Here is a 19,238-nt window from a genome sequence, read left to right on the forward strand (position 1 = left end):
TTACTGTTGCAGTGAAAATAACCATCTTTTGCAGATCTTTGTTACAAGACTAATACAGATGACTTTGTTGTGTTGTTCATGACAGATCTAGATCTCTTTGTATAATCAATTCTTTCATAAAAGTATGATAATATGCAACAAATTTTGAATTTTCATTTTGAGGTGAACTTATATAGTTTGTTCTGCCCACTCTCAAACACTAAAAGCTAATGAAAAATAAACATTAAAAAAAAAAAAAAAAAAAAAAGAAGAAGAAAAAAAAAAAGATTGGTTTATTTTTCATTCTGAAGAAAGATTAATTTGAACTCTTAAAATGAGTTTCCAGTTTAGGTCCTTAAATTTGAAATTAAAAGTTCAAAGCAGTTTTTCTTTGTATGAATCAGGGAATCCAAAGCTTTCTCTAAATTCTACTGTTGGAGTGATCCTAGGCAATAGAGTTGGAAAGGTAAGCTGATGCATTTGATTAGAAGTCACAACTAGTTCTGGACTGTGAAGATAGTGGAACTAAACTTTTGATTAGATTAAGATACTTCGGGTTAGATTAAACTTTCATTTATATACCAGTGACAGAATGAAAGAAGTACAGTAAAGTTTCTGTTATGTTTTACCAAGGACTTTTAAGAGTAACAGTCCACAATCCTTATGGTACATGATGTACAACAATGATTCTTCAAGCAATGGTTCAGAATTATTTTCTATATATGATTCTTTGTTCCATTGAGAACTCTGAAGCTGTTACCTAGAATACTTGTATTTTCCTATGTTTGGAATGTTTCCCCAAATCCCCTGTTTCCAGAGTGGAGGAAATAATTATGTGAATCCCAAGAAAAAAAGGATAAAGTTCAAACCTGTAGAAGAGTTGACTTACCGAGGGTTTTATCAGAGTATGGCTGAGAATGGGGACAGGTGGAGAGCAAGGGTGGATAAGTGAAATGATGACTAATTAATAATTGAAGGAATGCATTTATATTGACATGCAGAAGCAACTTTTAAAAATATATTGCAATTTCTTGACAGTTGAGTTATTCTGACCAAGTGTGTTTATACTTGATGTATCTGTAAGTCGTATTCAAAATTCACTTTATTGTTCTACAGTTCTTGTACATTACAAAAGCAATGCCTGTGAATACATACGTTATTCTGTATACATGCATCAAATCAGCAAGTAAATACTGTTGTATTACTTCATTCATATTTCTTATTGGATAGTGATGACTTGTCCATGAAATACTTTGTAACCTGTCAGTAATGATATTTTTTAAATATATGTATTCTAGGAGATTTTCCAGGAGGAACAACTTATTTACAAGCTAATGAGACAATCTCAGCAGGAGCGGAGGATTGCTGTTCAACTCATGCATATTCGACATGAAAAAGAGGTGTTAAAACAAAATAGAATTTTCAGGGAAAAGCAATATGAAGAAAGAAGACTGAAAGAGTTCCAGGAAGCTCTTGACAGAGAGGCGGTAAATAGTTATTTATTCCCTGAGTTGCTCTGGGAGCAATACAATATCTACCTGTGGAATTTGCATTGTCAGCTGTTAGAATTCAGTTGTTTTTCTCGGGACAGGGTGACCTAATGATTAATATACCACTTTTAACTATGTTTAAAGCTACTGCAAAGTTCGTAGTGGGTGGAATTGAGTAATTTAACATTTAATTGTGATCTTTTCTTACAAAGTAATTTTAATCTTGTGCTGAGATGAAAAGAGTTTTGCATGTGCAAAATGACAGAAGTGATGGAAACAACAAAGTGGCAGAAAAACTTGTATCAGGAATTATGTATTTCACTTCCTTTAATGTAATCTGCTAATATCCTTTTTTGGCAAGTGCTGGTGATAAAGAATTTCATTTTTGAGAGCTCATTTCTGCCTTTGGGCTCAGAGTTTCTTAATAAAATATTAAAAAATCAAAGAATTCATAATCCTGTTACAAACTTCCAAGTGCTATGTCCCTAACAGGCCATAACATGCAGGAATTGTACTTTGCTCCTGCCAAAAACAATTACCATCTTTAAATCCTTCAATCCATCTGGACCCCAAATAATCAGAATCTATAGGTTTTGTTTACTACATTTGTTTGTGTACACTTTTGGCTGAAGTACCTCATCACAGGAATAACTGATAATTCTCCACCAGGGCAAAAAGTCTTTCTCAAAGGTCAAATGGTACCAATAATCTCAAATTATTTGCAGGTCAGAATTTGTTAAGTTAAACTGCCTTTTACATGTTCTAAGTATTCTGCGTGGTTTTCAGTGGAACTCAGCCTTTACAAATGCCTCTGAGTTGTTGTTCCTTAGGAAGAATAGACAGTATCATTTCATGTTTCTCTATCCCCTAAGCACTGAATATGTTCTTAATATATGTCAAGAAAGAAGTAACACGATTCCTTTATTGCATCATGTTTTCCTAGCTAGAAAGCAAAATTGGAAGTTACATAATGAACAGAAGTTTTAGATTTCATTGTATGTTAGTGTTTACTGTCTCATCCCTGGCGAGATTCCATTTTAATTTCTTACCTTAACTGAGCAAGTTTGTTTTCATATCTATGGTGGTACATTTTTGCAGTTTGATTTTTCTTGCAATCTCAAATATACTCTTTAAAAAAATTCTAGGCTCTTGCAAAACAAGAAAAAATTGATTTTGAAGAACAAATTGCCAAGGAAAGAGAGCACCGTGAGAAAATTGCCATTGAAAGAATTCAAGCTCGTTATAAAAAGCATTATTCTGTATGTTGGGAAGTGATTGACCAAATTGTTGATTTGTCAACAAAAATAGGAGAATATCGAGAATTGACAAACAAGTGAGTATGGTAGCTGTTAGGCAAAACTAACAGGTGTTAGATAGCTGTTAGACTTAATGATTCATGCTGGCTTAAGCACCGGGAATGTTTTAGTGGATACCCAGAAATCTTGAATGACAGCTTGAATTACTTAATGTGAGTAAATGATAATACTTAAATGATGATACTCCGTTCATGTGAAGATCCACTGTTGTGTAAAACTGGGCAAACTAGTGCTAAAGCCCTAATTCCTTGTAAATTCAACTAACATGGATCCTTTGAACTAGGGGGCCCTCATTTCCTATGACTCGTGGAGATACTTTCTTTTACATGCAGAAATTCCTTTTTTTTTTTAAAGTTAAAAATTGAGAAGTGCTCATCTCATTCTAAGTTGCTCCACTGGCTGAATGTTTACCCTTGTAATATAAACAGAATTAATTTTGTAATATACATCAGCGTGCCTGGACTATCTTAAAAATAGCCGCTCCGTTCAAAATATTCTGAGTCCTACAAGCTGTGATTCCCTCTTCTGACATGCCCCAATGCTGCAGGTTTTCTGAGAAGATCCTAAAATGTCAGCATCTTCCACATGGCTGCGTTCCATGAGGTAGAAGCTCTAGTTCTTTCATTAATATTCAGAGATTAGACTATGGTGTAAGGCCTGCAGAATAAGAAAGGGTGCCTAAAATTTCTTACTTTTGGTGTAATTGTTTACTAAGTAATAAAACTGTAACCATATGAAATATATATGTTTGTAGCTTGTGGAAATTATCGAAATATAGGCCCAGTAAGTACTTGATGAGATAGTCACTCTAGACACCATTTAGTGGCTATTTCCTTTTGTGACACAGTCATTATTCATTCCAGTGAATGCTAGTTGTCACATTTGCTTTTCATGTTTGATTGCAGTAGAAAACAGTATCTATGAATATCTGAAATATTTTTTCAAAATATGTGCATTAAAATTATATCTGCATTTACTGCCACTACATATAGGTCATTTAAAGCTGTAATATGCATCTACAGTAATTGCTAAAAAATAAAAATAAAAAGAATTTTAAAAATCTAGTTCTATTCACAATAAAAAAATTTTGAGCATTTGTCAAAATAAAGTTTTTTATAGGATTCAGCATCAAAAGATGTCGTTATCATGTTTGCATTTAGCAATAACAATAATCTTTTAATTACTTTTTACTACATGCAGTTTGTCTTGTTTCAGATGAATAATGATCCTTTGCAATGAAAAAGAAAGATTTTTATCTGTTGGTACAATTCTGAATAAATATTTAGCTTCCAGGATAATAAAAAAGCATAGGTTTTTGGTAAGGGGAGGCTTTACCCCACAGAAGAGAATAGCATTTTGGAGCAATTAACTTAAATGCAGCACAACTATAACTGCACAGCTCTCCTAGCTAAATGCTGTGTGCTGACACACTTAGGAAGATACTACTGTCATACAAGTAGCTGCCACAGTAAGTATTTTTATGGTTTCTCCTCTAAAAAGCTGTAGCAATTACAGAAAGCATTACAAACCATATCTAGTTTAGCATATCCATATTTCATGATTGTTATAAATTTGGGTCCAGTGTTCTCAGATGTCTATCTGCTTTTGTTTTTGCTTTGGTATGCCTTCAGGATTGTTTCTTTATTTGTTTTCTGCAGCAAAGTCCCATTAAAACTGATTTGTGATTGGAAAGAATTATTTTTCCATGGAAAATCAATATATGAAAAAGCCTCAATTAAAACTTTGCCAAGTGAACCAAGCCCAGAACAACTTACAGAATTGAATAAAATGGATCTATTAGATGAAAAAGATTATGGTGAATACAAGGTACATGAAACTGATAGGCCATAATGGAATATAATACACCTTGATTGTTCATAATTGTAAAAATTTTGTTGTAATGTTACATTTTGTTCTTTCAGTAGTTTATGACATCAGAATTTGACATGCATTTTCTTTTCATTACATGAGCTTCTTCTGGAAATATATGGCTATTCTGTATGTCAGTAGCAGCAGAGAGCTGCTGCAAATTTAAAACATTTAAAATTTAATTTACATATAACATTAATTATATTTATCTACTGAGTGTGTAAGATAAACAAGGAAATTACTGTGCAATTAATTTTACCCAACTGGAGTTTGAAAGTGTGGTTAATGCTACCACATTTGAAAATGTGAGGAGAGACAGCCAGAAAAAACAAGTGAGAAGAAATACAGTGTCTATTATAAAAGCTGGTAGTCTTAATTCCAGTGATTTTGAATAAAAGTATTTAATAGCAATTATTGGTTTGGGTGATCTATTCTCAGATGGCAGATTTTATAAAAATTAATTTTAATGGGTAATATTTTGGTAGACCTTCTGCTAGGATACAAAGTACCTTAAAATGTTTCTTCAATTTTATGATAATTTTTATAATTTTAGGTGAAAGATGGTGAATAGTGCTCTTGCTATAATTAAAAACTATTGTACAGTATTTTTAAAATTACAATATTGCTGATGGTTTCTTTGAAAAAACAAACAAACAAACAAACAATCACAACTCCAGTACTTTCAAAAAATCTGTTTAACAGTAATACATGTAAGTCATTGCAACTAACCCGTCTTTTGAAGATTTGGGAAATTATAGCCACAATATGTTCATATTCTTACCAACTCCCTGAACCAAACTGTATATTGTTTTTTTGTGCAGTGAGTCTGAGTTTTTGTTAGGAGTTGTGGTAAATGCCTGATAGCTGAGTTATCTTTGGTGTCAATCTTAAAATATGTTTTCCTGATTAATTATAAGGTACTTGTTCATACCATATCAACTCACATAATAAATTTCACGATCACTGTCTTTGGGTGTGGAAAAAATGGGGAGAAAAAGAAAATTTATTATTTTCAGTTATATTATTATTTGTATTGCAGAATCTAGTAGTCTTCTTTCAACGTAAGGCCAGTAATAGTTGTTAAACATTTACTGACACATTTAAAGCCTTTTTTTCAGTACCAGCTTATTTCAAATTTACATTCACATACTTATTTTTTTCCAGGCATTATTAGTCTTACACTTTTCTGAATGTGTATTAATCAAAAATGATATCTTGTAGCTTGTGTAAAATGGTTGGCACCAATCCACACTCATGTCATCTGGAATCCTAAGTGAACAACTAATACCTTCAGACTATTCTATCTTGAAAGTGTATTGTCCAGGCATTCTGGTAAAGTTTATCATGATTTCTTCCCCTAAGAAAAAAGCCCAGCATTAACAACCTGGCATATCTCAAGAATAATAAGTTTTTAATAAGAATGCTGAGTTAAAGAAGTATATTTGAAACAATAAAAGAACAAAAGAATAAGCCTGGAAATATTTGGAAACTACCACAACATCAATTATGGCTCATCACTTAATAAATTAATGCAATTCATGAAAATGAAAGCAACAAACATAACAGGAGGACCAGATAGGACCAGAGGGAATGGTTTCAAGCTACAACAGGGGAGATACAAGCTGGGCATTAAGAAGTATTACTTCTCATTAAGGGTGGTCAGGCACTGGAATGGACTGCCCAGGGAGGTGGTGGAGTCACCAACCCTGGGAGTGTTCAAGGAACAACTGGATGTTGTGTTGAGGGACATGGTTTAGTGGGAGCTGTTAGTAATAGGTGAACGGTTGGACTGGATGATCTTTTCCAACCTTGGTGATTCTGTGATTCAATGAGGCATCGCCCAAAATATCAAATAATTTCCAATTTTCTTTGAGAGTGTTGACCAGGAATTATGTAACAGGTAACCTAGTTTAAATAAGCACAGGTATGGTCCATCAATCTTCTGGTTAAAGAAGAAGGGCGAGTACTTCAAACAAGAAATTCACTCATTTAGAATTCATTTGTATTGTAGGTTGCATAGAATTTAAAAAAAAAAAAAAAATGATCTCTCCTTTCTCATAATTTTTAAGGAAAATAGTTCAGATACATCAGGATTTGATCTTTTTTAAAAGTAATCTTTTCCACAACTTATTAAGCAATACACCCTCCGAGATGTTTTAAGGAGGAGATATCTTACAACTCAGAAATATTTTTTTTCTGGTTTTAACTGATTAAATATATGTCGTATTTTCATTTAAAGTAATAGTAAGTTACATGGTATTAGTTACCTAATGCATATGTGTTCAAAGTAAAATTTGATAGTAGAGTATATGCTATGGCAATATATAACTTCACGATTACAAGGTCTGAAAATAATATTCTACCTAGAACATGAATGTGAAGAACTTTGAAACTATATGTTGCTGTTCATGGTGATTAAATATTTAATTAAAGGGATTTTGTGGTCATGTAGTTCAACCTCTTTACTCAAAGTGGATCTGATTTCTGAATAGACTGTTCAGTGTCTTTTCCAGTCAGCAATCCAATATTTCCAAGGATGGGGCTCCCTGTGCAACACGTGCCTGTTCTGATCTACCCTCACTGTGAATTTTTCCTCTTTTTTTTTTTTTTTTTTTCTTTAAAGTTGAAATTCATTAACTGCTAATTCATTAATGAAATTCATTAACTTCATTATACACCCTAAATGAACCAACAAGCCAGAAACTAATTGGGATTATTAGTAACTCACGTATCTAGCAAGCAGCTATTTACAGTTGTGCCATTTAAGAATAACTGAAACAGAACTAGTATTTTCCTGCATACTAAAAGGTTCTAATTGTAGCATATACAGCACATGTCCTCCATAGCACTTTCCTACTGTTATAGGGTGCAATATTACAGTGGGAAAAGGTGTTAAATTTTTCTGACTACATCCTTTTATGTAAGGCTCTTATGATTCTGTCTTCTTGGGTATTGTTTTGGTATCACTACTGAATGTGTATTAGGCAGATAAATGTATTTTAACTCTTTGCATAAATTTTCAAAGATATGAGTGTGACACTGGGCAATAATATTGTCCAATCATTGGAGTGCTGGATGCTTGGATAGTGGATTTATATTCCAAAAAGGTATAGCTGATTTATTCTGTTGTATTAGTGAGATGGCTTTTTGTGTTTACAGGATCTTAAAAAATGATTCTAAACATCTTTAAAAATGTTTGTAGGAGTATTTGTCTCTTACGTATGTCTTAGTGAATAGCAGTGAGAGCTTAATGATTATGACAATTACATCTTTTAATAAAGCTCTAATGTAAAAAATATTTTTAGTACTGTTCTGGTTTGGTTACTATATGATTGTTTATATAATTATATGTATGTAGAAAGATTAAATACAAGATATATTCCCTAACTGTTTGATAATTTATTTATACAGACTATGACAGGGGAATGGTGCCCAACTGGAGAGAACAGAGAAAATAAATCTCTTCTTAACAATAATATATTGGGTCATGTGCTTCATAGACTGATGGAGATTTTCTATCCTTCAAAACCCAAATGTTTACTGCCTGTACTTCCTCCATTTCCCATCCAGGGATGTATTCTGGGAAAAGTTTTTAGTGGAAAAACTACCTGTGTAAAGTTTCTTGAAAAAGGTAGAGTTTTGTTTATCTCTTCACCTAAAAGTCTTTAAAATGTTTAGTTGCTTTTAAAGTTGACTCTTACAATGAAGTTTCTTTTGGCAAATCCTTTCATTACTATCCTTGAACCTCACATGCAATTATGTTTTACTGAAGTTCCTTTCAAGTCGTTCACTAATTATCTTACAAAATAAGATGTGCTGACCTCTCATATAGTGTTGTTATAATATTTCTTCTGCATTTCTTGAGATTTTAAAAATGCTTTTGAGTTCTCTGAAGATGTTTGCTATTGAAGAGACTAGCAGATGTATGATAGATTGTGAATGCAGTGGTTACAGAGATGTGACAGTGAAAACAACTTAGACAAAAAGTCCAAACAGAAGGAACTGTGAATTCCATGACATGTTGTAATGCTGTACTCCAATTACTGATTTAATTTCATTAGTAGTCTCTCTTTATGTATGCTCAGCTCAAACTATAAGGCGATCTAATTATTATGTGTATTAGTTTGCAATGTTCAGGTACTGTCTGTTGATACTCTGGTTCAGGAGGCCATCCAAGCTTTTCATAATAATGAAATGAAAACTGAGCACAGCTTGATTTCACAGGAAGCAGAGAGTTCTGCAAAACAAAGTGAGGTAAGCATTTTTGTTAATTTTGGCTTTGACTCTCATAGAGAAAAGAGGATGGTGTCTATAAAGAAAAAAAGTATATTGTCTCAATTTCTTACTCAATTTCAGACTTAGAAGTAAGGTTTTTTTCTTAACAGACTTCAACGTTCATCTTCAATTGACAGATTTGTTTTCCAGTATTGTGTAGATTTTTTTGTTTGTTTGTTTGTTTTCTAATCTATTTATTTTCTTAACTGATAAAAGGTCCAGAGGGACTCCTCAGAACCATCAATGGAATTTCTAGCCAGAATACTTACCAATGGAACCAAAGGTATTTGTGTGTGTGTGCTCAAATATAAATTTAAATTAAATCTCATATAATTTAATTCTTATTATTAAATTTAAATTACAATCCCCTTTCTCTTGTCCACTTGAAATAAAATCTATAACATCTGAGTTTTCAGAATAGTTTCTATTAAGAATTCTGTGTTTCTGCGCATTCCTAGTGTTTGGGAAAAGCAAGTGCAGACTGCTCCACACAGGAAGATGAGCCTGCAGGTGATGCCAATAGTAAGTCTGGCAGGGCCAACACTTCACCAGTAGAAAGTGAACATGTTGACTAAAGGATCAGATCCAGAGACAGTACCAGAGTAAGCATCAGTCTGATGGTAAATCTACTGATGCAGTAAATGTGAGGTTGAGTGAGAAAGTCAAGAGATGTGGATCAGAGTCAGAAGTGCTCACATGGTTGCTGTGCAGCTGTAATGCATCACAGACAGGGTCTAGGTTGAAAGCTTCATTTTGAAAGGAAGGTGAGGCAAGCTCTCTCTTTTCCTCTCTTTACCTTTCTTTACAACAGCTCTTAGCAACAAAGGAACTGATATAGGGCTCAGCCAATAAACTCAAAATCATAGAGTGGCTGAGGGTGGAAGGAACCTCTGAAAGCCACCGAGTTCAACACTTTTCAAGGAAGGTTCAGTATTTCATATTGTTCAGCTATAAACGGTGTTCACTTGGGATTTAAACTCCTCCAAATACAGAAACTCTACAATCTCACTGGGTGACTCGTTCCAATTTCTGTAACCCATACAGTTCATATTTTATCATTTAAATGGAATTCAACGTGTTTCAGTTTGTTTCCATTGCCTTTTGTCCCTTTTTTCACTTTGCATCACTGAGAAGATTGTGGCTTCATCTTTACTTCCCTCCCTGAGATGTTTACAAACATTGACAAGTTTCCATTCATGACTTCTTTCCCCAGACTGAATTATCCCTGCTCTCAGCCTCTCCTTGTGTATCAGATATTCCAACATCTCAGTAATTGTTATGGCCTTTTTCTGGATCAGCTGCAATGTATCCAGGTCTTTCTTGCTCTGGGGTGACCAGAACTGGACACAACATTCCAGATAAGGTCTCCCTGGGACTGAGTATAGGGAAAGTATGACCACCTGATGATAACGTTGTTCATAATGTAGTCCAGGATGCTGCTGGCCTTCTTCACATCAAAGATATGTTTCTGGCTCAAAATGAGCTCGTCCTCAAAGCTTGCAAGACAGTTGGTCTCCAGACTTCACTGCTTGTCTCAAAGGCTTGAAATTCGTGAAGGCAGGTTGTACTTGTAGAGACCAAGAGAGAGAAGACATTAAGTATCTCTGTCCTTTGCTCCAGTCAGCAGCAGGCTTGTGTTTCCTCTAGTTTTCATTTTGCTGTAGAGATACCTATAAAGGTTCTGGTTTTGACCATATGCAAGAAAATGTCTTTTTTCCCCATAAGAGCACTGCAACAGACTGTCTTCAATGATAATTTCTATCACTAGAGGTTTCTGAAACTGGTAAAGACTTGAGAAATGTAATCTGACATTCCAGCTGATGCTGCTTTAACTGTAAAGTTGAACTGATCTCTAAAGGCTGCTTGCAACTTGAATTTTTCAGTAGTCCTATGATATTAATTATTGCAAATATCTTCTGTCTTAATTTGGTCAGAGAGCAATAATAAAACATGTATTTTTATTATTTAGCTATAGTAAGAAATACTACAGATGCAGAATCGTTATATGTTGAAATGTTTATTTTAGGTAATCATCCTGTCAAAAAGCATCCATCTGATCAGGAAATTGTATCAGACCACAAAAAGAATGACATATCCATGGTTTGTAGTTCATTTTAACTACTACAATAAAAAGATACATTATTTAGATTCTTATCATTAAACAACAAAATGGTGATACTCTGTCACTGTTTTACCTTTTATTTATTGACCTTACTGCAAGAATTTTCTGTGTGAAAATATATGTGCAGCTAGAATTGTATGTAAGTGTCGTCCTGTTTACTCTCACATTAATGTAACATAAGGTACTTCCTATATAATTTCTGACTTACCTGAAATGTGATCTGAAAGTTGCTTGTGCCACACAAGTAATTCTCCCCATCACAAGGTTTCTTTACATTCAAAAATAATTAATTCTGCAGTTCTCTGACTTTGTTTTTCTTGTTGAAAGGTACTTAGAACAATTTCTTAGAAAGAACTTAAGAACAATTAAGATACCTATATAAACATTGATATTAAATGTTGCTAAAGAAAACTTCAAGCATGGTTTAGAGTAGTGAAAATCAGAGTAATATTAGGAGAAAGGCACTTAATTTTTTTGTATTTTGGTTTTCTTTATCTTTTGTTTTTCAATCTTATTCCTGCGTGTCTTTTTTATGTGTGATGACATGCGGTTCAACATTTCAGTTGAATGAGGCCTCTTTAGCATCAGCTAAAAATATTTCTGGTAGATAGATCATACAATAAACATTAAATATGAATAAGTAACATAATCAAGACTAAATATAATCAAGGAATGCAGGAATAAAATCTAAATGTACTCAGAAAGTAATGCCTCCTGTTTCTTTCTGTAGAAACTGTATTGGATACAGAGAAGACAATAATACTAACTGATAGAGTAAGTTCTCAGCTACAGAACACTATTTCTAAGAATAGACACCAACATTAGGTATACATTTTCATCAGCAGCGAACAAGAGCCTGCATGCTATGCTCAGAAAAATCTGCACCTGTTAAGATGACCCACTGTCACTGTTGCCATGGGTGAAACACCCACCCACTACCTTTCTGTGCTCATGTACACTTATTGGTCTCCATACATTTTTAGAAAGCATCAGTGAATGTCAATGACTGCCATTTTTGATGTGTGGAGCAGTTCAGTTCTATACTTTTGTTTCATATGTCTTTCCTTCCATGTCAAGGCACCATTTTATCAGTCTGCCCCTTTGCTGACATATGTCACATGGCAATAAATTGTAATGGAATGCTGGTGAGAAGGTTTGAACTTTATTGCTATACCACCACTATCTGCCCCTGGTGTCATGGACTGACACAGCAAAATAGGAAGCATTACTTTCAGAGCAACCATCATATAATCACGGTCATTTGAACTGTGAGTGTTGTCACCATCCTGAGCTTTTTGTTCTTACATGTTCTTTCAATTGCATTCTTCCACAGCTATCTGTACGTGCCCAGCTTGGCGCTGCATCACAGAAATTATTGAAGAAAGGAAAAAGTATTCCTGATGAATTACTAGTTGACATCCTATTGGAAGCCATTAAGTATGAAATTATGTAGCTTTTTTTCCTCCTCGGTTATTTAGAATGTAATTATCCATGTTTTAGGGACAGATTCAGCCATTTCTCTCTAGTCAGTGCATTACTAGAAAATTTGTGTGTGCTACTGGGAAAGTGGGACTGATTGGTGGTTTCAAAGTGGTAGAATCCAGCCCTTAATTTTGCAGGCATTACTGTATGCCACTGGCAGCAAGTTAAAAAAGCAAGGAACTATCACGCAGTCATTAGATGTTGTGTCTATATTGTATAATGTCTAGATTTTGCTTATCAGTTTTCAGCTACTCAGGATGTGCTAGTATTTTTTCTTCTAGGTTTAATGTGAGATACATTATCTAAACATTCATATTTCAGCAGTTAAGTTGCTTGTTTTTGTCTCCTCTTGCATGACAGAAAATTATCTCAAATATTCTCATATGCAACTAGCTCTTAAGTTCCCACATGAATGTCATTTAAGTTATATTTACTCCCATTTGTACTTTAATGTTATAAAACAGTTTTTACTACTTGTTTTTTTAGTGAAGAAGTTGGCACTTTTTGAAAACAATGAAATCTCTAATCACAGTACAGCCACAGCTCTACAGAGATTGTTGTTGAAAACTTTATCAAGAAGCAAACATTGTTTTGTTTACCATTTTTTGGTCATTTTGATGCAATTTTTCTACTATAATGTCAATTTTTCACTATTTTGAACATGATGCTGTCTGTTATATTCTGTGTTCATCAGGATATCTCATATATTGAATTTAGAATAAAAGACTATTAGGACAAGCTCTTCCTTAGGTGTTAATTTTATGCTATCAATTTTCTCTGCAAATGACATTTTTCATTTACTTTTAGGCAAACACCACCAGAGAAGGGGTGGATTCTGGATGGATTTCCAATGACGATTAATCAGGCAAGGCTATTTGAAAAAGCCTATACAGGGATTGATCCAGATGAAACAGAAGAATGTGTGAACAGCAGAAAGCTCTTACTTGTTACAAATCCTAGAACCCCCAACAAGCCTCTTGTTGCCTTCTCTGCATTTGATGTTTCTGTACTATTGGATATTTCAGACACCACAGCACAGAAACGTGTGGCTAGCTTGAAGTGTAAGTATCTACAATTAAACAAATGACAAGAACATTTTAAGGTAAGGGGAATATTAAGATTGTTAAAGATGTGGAAACTTCTGAATTGTATTTTGCAAGATGGTAGCAGTTTGCTTATTTTAATTTTAAATACCACTATTTGTATTTTTTTATAATTATGAAGTTAGAATTATTTATTTATTTATTTATTTATTTTTACTGTTATTTGTGAGACCTCTTAACTTTGTTCACTTGTCTAAAGATATGTGACTGAATACAAGTAACACATTAATCCCAAGCATTATTTCAGGTTTTACTTGTACTTAACAATTTTAACCTTACATGATGCTAATTTGAGCAAAATAACATTATTTTGCCATTTCTTTATATCTCACATTCTCTCACCCATTTGTTTTGCAATATCATCTTGAATGCTTCCAAGTTATCCTTGTTTTAGTCAAAGGCAGATTATTTGTTTTACATTTGTTTTAATCAAAGGCAGATTGTAAGTGTGCAAATGCATGTGTGTTTGTGGGTTTTTTTTTTGTCCTGAAATTTCGCTGAAGCTGAGGTAGCACAGTGGCTAGTGTTGGCTATCTTATAAAGCAATAGTTAGGAAAAATATAGCTTACAGCTGCAGAAATTTCTAAATTCCAAATGTCCAAATATTCAAATTCCAAATGAGCTTGTCCAAGTAGTGTTTTTCTGCAGAGGATACATTTGGAAAGAGACAAAAGAAAGTGTAAGTAAAGAGATGTGCTAACTTTTAAATTGCTGAGATATGACAACATTCATTCCCCACTGATTACTGCTTTTGTCTTGTCTTAGCCAATGAACAACCAAAAATAGTTGATTTTGGACAAAAATGGTAAAAGCAACAAAGGCTTTTTGAAAGCTGTTTTATTTCCAGACTACTTATTTTTCATTGGTCCCACTCATCTTGACAAAACACTAGTTGTTTTCACAAATATTTCCCATATTGCCCAGATTATAAGGAGGTTAGTGCAACTGTTTTCACTGTAACACTTACATAGCACATGACTTGAATGGAACATTGTTTATGTTTAGCTTTTATATGTTGGTAGAAATGAGAATAATGCAGAATTCTAGGAGGTTTTGCTACCTATACCATCAACATATACATATACACTGGCACTAAATTCATATTAATTTTAAGATCTTTTTTGCTAAAACCCTTTGAAGATGTGATAGTATGTGAGTACTAGTCTCATGAATCCAAGAAAGATATTGTTTCTTAAGATGACTTCTGGTCATAAAAGAATCATAGGAACAAAAAAGAACACAAAACAAAACAAATAAACAAAGGAAAACCAGAAAGCTATAAAAATTTGGTTATTTCTATCAAATTAAAGTGGTTTTTTAATCTTGAGAAGTCTCTGAGATAGAGGATACTTTGTCTTCAGATTCATTGGTATATCTATCCATTGCTCTTTTGGAAAGGAGTAGTTACTTCAAGGAAGATTCAGATTAGACTGGAAAAAAAATCGGAACACCTTTAAACTATAAGAATATATATGCCTGAAATAATCCACCCATCACATCTTTACAACTACACCTTTCTGTGACTACAAAGTATACATCAGGAAATGTAGTTTTATAATTGACTTTGAAACAGAAGTCTCCATGTCCTTACCCAGCTCTATTTAGTATTTCTCTGATTTATTTCTGTCCTGTCCTTTCTTTGGGGAAGCTTTTCAAGGAAATCTAGAAACATTATTTTAAAGTAGTTATCTTATTTTGGTCCAGTAGCTTCCTTTTCAACATCTGCTCATATATGCTGTTTTCCACACAGCAGATAAATCAAAGCCCTCTCAAACTGAACAGGAGGACAACAGTCAAAATTCAGATGTTAAAATCGTAGAAGAGAAGACTGACTTAGCAAGGGAGTACGTGTTGCACAGGTATGTTATATTAAGTACAGAAAAGTTACTTCAGCCACATGGTTATGCATGTAATTAATTTGTAGCTCATATGTGATCTATGATTGCACAAGCCTTATGTTAAGATTTTACTTAAAATTTCTCTGACTGGAGTACTAAGAGGTCTTAGATTTTTGGGTGCTATGTAAGTAATTCTAGACGTTAGGAATTCTTACGTTTTGTTTTTCCAAGGTATTTTTTCAAGGATAACTTATTTTGCTTGTATGAATTGAAAAAAATCATATATAAATATGTGTGTGTGTGCATGTGTGTGTGTATGTGTGTCAGAGAAGCTGTTGTAGTTTTCGGTATTTTATTCTATCAACAGATTTTTTAAAAAAATTATACTACTTTTAATTAAATTTTACGTGTAGAGGAAAATCAAGAGCAGCAACTTTAGATTTTAAATATTTGATAATATTAACTAGTTTAGACTATTATATTATTGGTTATAATTGTTTTAGTTGTAATGCAAGAAAACATAGGCTTGACTTGTGATAAGAAAGACCAAGAATTATTTTCTTAATCTGAGGGTGTTTATATGGTTAGAAATTTGAACATCTCCAAAAGTACTGCCTGGATTTGTTTTGGTATTGGGTTAGATATTGAGGTCTTTCCTTTGTTTATTATTTTTGGGAAAATATTTTACTTTCCTGTAGTTATTTCAGTAGTCCTTTTTTAATGGTATATATCAATATGATTTTTGCAGAATTTCAAGCTTCTTAGACACATGGCCAAAATTAGAGAACTGGTTTTCGCTCCATCAAAATACTCTAGTGAAGGTCAATGCAGAGAGAGAAGAAAGTGTTGTGTGCAAAACTGTAAAGGAAATTCTGACTGAAGAAATTGTCAAAAAGCAGAATAGAAGTAAGTTTTTCCTTTCCTACTTTTTACAGTTCATTAAGAAAATAGATTGATTTTTATGGATAGCGCTAATACGTAAAATATAAAACTATGTGGGAAAACTAGCTATTTTCACCACATCTACAAGAGTGGAATTTTGAAATTTTCTGTCATGTTTTTACATTTTCACTGGATATGGACCCATTTCACATAGCTACAAAGATAATTTGTTCAAAAGATTTAAAATAATCTGTCAGTTGGATATATTTAAATTCACTAAAGAATTACTAAATTCAGTACTTTCTTCCAGAAATATTACAGCTAGCGTCAACACTGTGTGGGATAGTGTGACAGAATAGGAAGGATAATTTGCCATTACAAAAATATATTCATTTATCAGGAATGTAAAAACATGGGTAACTCAGTGCACTTTATTTGCATCTTTTGGTGCATCTTACTGCATATTTCTTCTTAATCCATGCAATTAACATAGCTACATATAACTCCATACTGTAGAATTGTTTAAAAAGAAGGGAAAAAGATTAATTCCAAAGAAAAAGTTGCATCAAGTAAACCTGGATTAGATTTTTAATAACTATTTTCTTCAGTTTATTAGAAGAAAGACTTGATGTGGCCTTCACTACATTGTTCTTTCTCAAGTATCATACAGAAACCATAAGTGTTTACAAATTAATTAAGCAGAGTCCTTGAAATCATATTAGTTTTAATGAATTTCAGAATTGTATCAGTACCAGTGACCTTGCTTTACCTGGTAAAGAATTTTTTGTATAATCATACTAAATCACCATGTCACTGTTTCTTTCATGGAAATGGTTTTGGAAAAGTAGCAATTCTGCAAAATACAATCTAACTGAAACAGATTTCTAATAACTATGGCATCACATATTTGATCAGCATATGTTCTAATGAAAAATAATAATGAGATTCTGAATCTGTTATGTTAGTCTGAATTTGTCAGATTAGCATACATGTCTATTTCTGTTTGCTGATACTTAAAATATGTATGGAGGTACTAACTCCATGTTCATACCCAAGGGTCTGAACAAGAAAAATCACAAGTAGAAAAGGCTTTGCCAATTACACCTCAAGGTCTGCCTTCTTCTATTCCTGAGACACCACCACTGACTAAGCCAGGAACAGATGAATGGATTTATGTAGATGAGCCACTTCCCAAGGTACATTAATTCATGATTCAAAGTCTTAGATATCAAAGTATATATTTACCTTTGTGTTTTGTGCATATTCTACCTAAACTTTTTTCTCTGGCCATTATTTTCTTGGAGTCAGTTCATGACCCATCTACTCACGTTCTTGTCTTTGGCAATGGCTGGGCACTGATCCTGGAGAAAGAATGGATGTTAGAGGATACCTTCCTCTAACACGCTCCAGGAGATCTTTTTATCTCCTAGTAAAGAGGAATTTATGGGTTTCCTGAGATAAGTTTATATGTACATCTTTGTATTTTTTTCCATAATTGTCTATTTTCTTTTTTTTCGGAAGCAGTTTACTTCATAATCCTCATAGTATAGCCTGTATAATTACACTTTTTATGAAAAGAAATAAAACTTTGCTTTAAATCTATATACTTGGTTCACTGGATGACCCTAAGTTCTTGTATTGTGTGATTCAGTGAATAGTTCTGTATTCAACCTGTGAAGATATTTGTGATGTTACAGGCATCTATCACATACCCCTTCTTCATTTTGCCTCAGTGCTGCTTTTCAAATCAAAACACAGTGTTAACTCTATACTCATGCAGAAATGGTTCAATATATTCAGTCATGACTTTTACCTTTTGGTCTGTCCTTTTTTTACTGATTCTGTTTTGGTTTTTTGCTTGTTTGTTTGTTTTTTGAATGGGGAGATGGGACTGCATGCAGTAACTGATAAAGATGGAAAGCATTCTTAATTATGCTTTGTATTCTGTTCTGTATTTCTATTACTTATGCTTACTAGATTTATGACTGCAGTAAACTGGCATATGCTGTGAATCTCTGAGTAATTGAAGTCTGCAGCTCAACTGGTTGGGTTTCCATTTGTCATGCACTTGTTTGGTGTTGTTTGACAGTCAGTAAAATGTTGCTTTTGAAACACTCAACAGTCACTTTTAATTTTTACTGGTTTAAACAGTCATGTACTACCTAATAGCTTTCTTAATTTATGAACGTATCAAAAAACACAGATATCAGCAGTATTTTGGGGAAATTTCCTCTTCATTTTGAATACTGGCACATATTTTTCAAAGAAATGCACAGAGTAATTTCCTTGGTACAGTTTATAATTAGTTGATGATGATTCTAAAGCAAAATAAATACACAATGAAAGAAGTCAGTACTATGATATCATGAAATAATCTGTTATTTGCTAATGATGCATCTAAATGAATTGCCTAGAAATGTATTAATTTTCATGTTTTTTTAATATATTCACAGGAGATACCTGATTTTTTAGTACCTTATTGGGAAATGGTAGAAAATGTGTATGTGAATACCATTAAAACTGTACTTAGAGGTCTAAGGGATGAACGGTACTCTATGATATATTACTTAGCAGATATTAGGTGAGTGGAAATAGCCTAGTTTTTCAGTATTCATACTTTATATTTTTCCTTTGCCATTCTATCTATTTTTTAACTTTAGTTTTACCATAATTTACAGAAAAAAATTCCAAGATTATTTACAGCGTCCAGATCTTAAGCAGGAGTTTGTATCCCAGTGGCAATCAGATTTTAATTCAATTTCTGATGACCTGCGGGAAGATGAGGAAACAAAAGCAGAGCTACACCAAAGAGTAACTGTAAGTAAATCAAAGAAGAAACAATAGGACATATGAAGCACTACCCCTGTTAAAACAAAAATGGA

At 33.2% G+C, this 19,238-nt stretch overlaps 1 protein-coding gene across 1 annotated transcript in view; it reads left to right on the plus strand.

Moving 5' to 3' along the window:
• The window catches only part of SPEF2 (sperm flagellar 2), a 44,430-nt gene that overhangs the window by 10,906 nt on the left and 14,286 nt on the right, over positions 1 to 19,238 (plus strand). Inside the window, exons 8-21 of the mRNA XM_072359552.1 lie at positions 1,278 to 1,466; positions 2,615 to 2,802; positions 4,444 to 4,612; positions 8,066 to 8,285; positions 8,778 to 8,908; positions 9,146 to 9,212; positions 10,956 to 11,029; positions 12,385 to 12,488; positions 13,341 to 13,594; positions 15,387 to 15,495; positions 16,223 to 16,380; positions 17,413 to 17,552; positions 18,810 to 18,937; positions 19,035 to 19,173. Coding sequence (XP_072215653.1) covers positions 1,278 to 1,466; positions 2,615 to 2,802; positions 4,444 to 4,612; positions 8,066 to 8,285; positions 8,778 to 8,908; positions 9,146 to 9,212; positions 10,956 to 11,029; positions 12,385 to 12,488; positions 13,341 to 13,594; positions 15,387 to 15,495; positions 16,223 to 16,380; positions 17,413 to 17,552; positions 18,810 to 18,937; positions 19,035 to 19,173 — 2,070 coding nt within the window. The remainder of the gene's footprint in view (positions 1 to 1,277; positions 1,467 to 2,614; positions 2,803 to 4,443; positions 4,613 to 8,065; positions 8,286 to 8,777; positions 8,909 to 9,145; positions 9,213 to 10,955; positions 11,030 to 12,384; positions 12,489 to 13,340; positions 13,595 to 15,386; positions 15,496 to 16,222; positions 16,381 to 17,412; positions 17,553 to 18,809; positions 18,938 to 19,034; positions 19,174 to 19,238) is intronic.

This window comes from Excalfactoria chinensis, chromosome Z (assembly GCF_039878825.1).
Source record: "Excalfactoria chinensis isolate bCotChi1 chromosome Z, bCotChi1.hap2, whole genome shotgun sequence".
NCBI classification, from domain to species: domain Eukaryota; kingdom Metazoa; phylum Chordata; class Aves; order Galliformes; family Phasianidae; genus Excalfactoria; species Excalfactoria chinensis.